Genomic DNA, 2,847 nt, shown 5'->3' with positions numbered 1-2,847 from the left:
TCACACAAATTCTTCTGCTAGTTGGGGTTTAGTCTAAATCTGCATCCTTTCCTTCAAGGCTCAGGGGTCCAGGATTATCTTCTGTGTCTGTATTAATTGGTTTCCCTTTTCTTTGTTGAAGAGGGTCTGTGCAATCCTTCTGCCTAGTCCGCCATCTTGCCCCGCCTCCTGCTTTTCTTCTTTTAAAAGTTCAAGAATACTATAAATTATCACTAATCCAAATTTCAAGGGTTCAAAGAAAGACTAATAGGTAGAGATGCTTCTTTACACTTAATTTTTTAAATTAATGCATTCATCTCATTTGGCTTTTTAAATAAACACAATTCAGTACCTGCAATCAGTAACAAAATGATGGTAATTTTTTTTATCAAGGCAATTTAATTTCAATTTTTGGTTTTAATAAGATCTTAATTAAAATTTAAATCACCTTTTCTTAGAGATCTAAATATATTCCCACACATACTTACTAAGTCTCATATATCCTTAAATTTAGATCTACAATGCTGGAAATGACATATAATTGGATTACCTTCTGAAAAGGAAGGATGTAAAAGAGTCCAGAAGGATCTTTTATTTCATCTATTTGGTTAGCAGTAAAGGTTTTGAGACGAGCTGTTTTTGATCTAAACTGACAGTTAGGAATAACCCTATAAACAAAGAAACAAATAGAAGAATTATTCCCAAAATACTCAGTTCCTAAAAATACATTTACTGATGTAAAATACAATTTTCACTGATGTAAAAATACAATTTCTGATGCCAAAATTAGGATGTTGAAAACCAGTGTTTTTCATTCTGTCTTCAAATAATGAAAAATGCTTCTTAAAAAAAAAAAAAAATCTAGTATGTTTTAGGTTCTAGGTTAGAACCTCTGTGTTTCTTAAATAACCCTCAAGAAATCTTCACAGGTAGGTGTTACAATCAACTTGACCGCAACTGGTTGGCTGTTGGCTATAGGTTCCACCACTGTATAGCTGAGAGCTGAGACCCACATAAAGTGCTGGTCTTTCTGACTTTCATGCGGAAACTCTTTCTACCATTCTGGTAAAAGAATCACAAGTTCAAAATTCTGGCAATAAAATTAATTTACATGAAACCAACGTTTTTCAATCAACAAGATACTACAAGGTACAGAATTAAGCAATTTTAAATATGATTCCTGCCCACTGTAAGCTTACCACCTGGTACCACCTGGTTAAGAAGACAAACAAAAGTGATTATCATACGTACACACTCAGGGATATATTCCCAGTATATAGAGTATTGGGATAATACTGTAAAAATGGTTTGTCCTACTTATTCCACCTACTTGTCTTTGAACACCCCAGTTCACCGTCAGCATTTTCTCTCTAAGTATAAATATTCGAGGACAAGATTTTAAGAAATTGCATTGTTCTTCCTTCCACGAAGCAGCTGGTGGGTTCGAACCGCCAACCTTCTGGTTAGCAGTCAAATGACTTAGGCACTGTGCCACCAGACCTCCTGTATTCAATCTTAGGGCTGCATCATTTATTTAATCAACTTGTTACCCTTGATCTATCTGTTTATGCCTTCCCCACCACCACCCTTCTTCTTTTTTGCTGCCGTAAACCAAGGGGGGGAAATCTCACTGCATCAAGTAGATTCCAACTCATAGCGACCCTCTTTGGGTTTCCCAGACGGCAAATCTTTACGAAAGCAGATTGCCCAGTCTTCCTTCTGTAGAGTGGCTAGTGGGTTTGAACTGCCAGCCTTCCAGTTAGTATTCAAATGCCTCAAGTACTACGCCACCAGAGCTCCTTAATATTTGCTACCATAAACCAAACCAAAACCAAACCCAATGCCATCGAGTTGAAATAGCGACCCCTCCTTGGGTTTCGGAGGCAGTATCACTACGGAAGTAGATTGCCCAACCTTCCTTCCGAGTTGCCTGTAGATTTGAACCGCCAGCCTTCTAGTTAGCAGTCCTTTGTTAAGAAAAGCTTCTCTAGAACGGAAGCACACATCCCACTTCCGGGGCCGCGCTGCCCAAAATTAAAAGCAAAATCAAATACAGTTCAAAGCATCCCTACCCACAGCTTCAAGTCAAGCATCCCTCTGTTCGGATTAGGACCTCGAGGATGCGTCTACACTTCACCGATGTCCCAGGATGAAGCCTGACATGTGAAAAACTATTAGGCGTATATGCCCTGCTCCTCGGTGAGCGCAAACACTTACGAGACATTTTCATGGCTGTAACCGATTTTGGCATTGTAGGCTCCGTTATCCAGCACTAAAGTGGTCATTTTCGCACAAAACTACGCGGCCGCCGCTGCAGTTTTGCCTGCTTAACTCTGCTGTTCACCCTTTTTCCGGCACTCTATGATCCGCTTGGGCGGGGCTTTAGGACGCGTTTCCTGTCTCCCTAGCAACGGAGGACGCCGGAAGCTAGAGTCAGCAACCCAGTCCTGCGTGTCGGCCAGTGTCTTATTCCAAACCTCGCATGCTGGCGTGGTGGCCAGATGCAATAAGAGTGGAAATGAATAAATTATTTCCCACCTGTATATTTGTCATTTACTTCGCAGATTGACTTTTTGATGTAAGTTTCTTCTTACCTTTATAAAGAGTCAGGTTTTTGTTTTTTTTTTGTCTTCTAATAACAACAAAGCTTTGTTCAAAAAGTGACATTTCTTGGGGGATGAAGTGCAAATTTACACACTTTGTGAAATTGTATATGAGATCTCTCCAGCCTCATCCCCTGCCACTGCCTAACTGAAGGATCCAACCATCTGAATTATTTATATTCTGTTCCATAAGCCAGTCCAGTCATTCTTTCTTCCTCATACTTCACTCCTACGCCCTTTCCTGGATTATGTCTACTTGTTCTTC

The 2,847-nt window shown here is 39.9% G+C and overlaps 1 protein-coding gene across 1 annotated transcript in view; it reads right to left on the bottom strand.

The window, feature by feature from the left end:
• The window catches only part of ACTR6 (actin related protein 6), a 40,877-nt gene extending 38,613 nt beyond the window's left edge, over positions 1-2,264 (bottom strand). Inside the window, exons 1-2 of the mRNA XM_007947200.2 lie at positions 2,197-2,264; positions 530-647 (exon numbers count right to left, since the gene is read on the bottom strand). Of these exons, the coding sequence (XP_007945391.1) occupies positions 530-647; positions 2,197-2,264 (186 nt within the window). The remainder of the gene's footprint in view (positions 1-529; positions 648-2,196) is intronic.
• Between the last annotated feature and the right edge of the window lie 583 nt (positions 2,265-2,847).

Source organism: Orycteropus afer, unplaced genomic scaffold, assembly GCF_000298275.1.
Source record: "Orycteropus afer afer isolate SDZICR_OR568_19922 unplaced genomic scaffold, OryAfe1.0 scaffold00177, whole genome shotgun sequence".
Lineage (NCBI taxonomy): Eukaryota > Metazoa > Chordata > Mammalia > Tubulidentata > Orycteropodidae > Orycteropus > Orycteropus afer.
The sequence above is the reverse complement of the archived record's forward strand: the minus strand, read 5'-3'. Positions and strand labels throughout refer to the sequence as shown.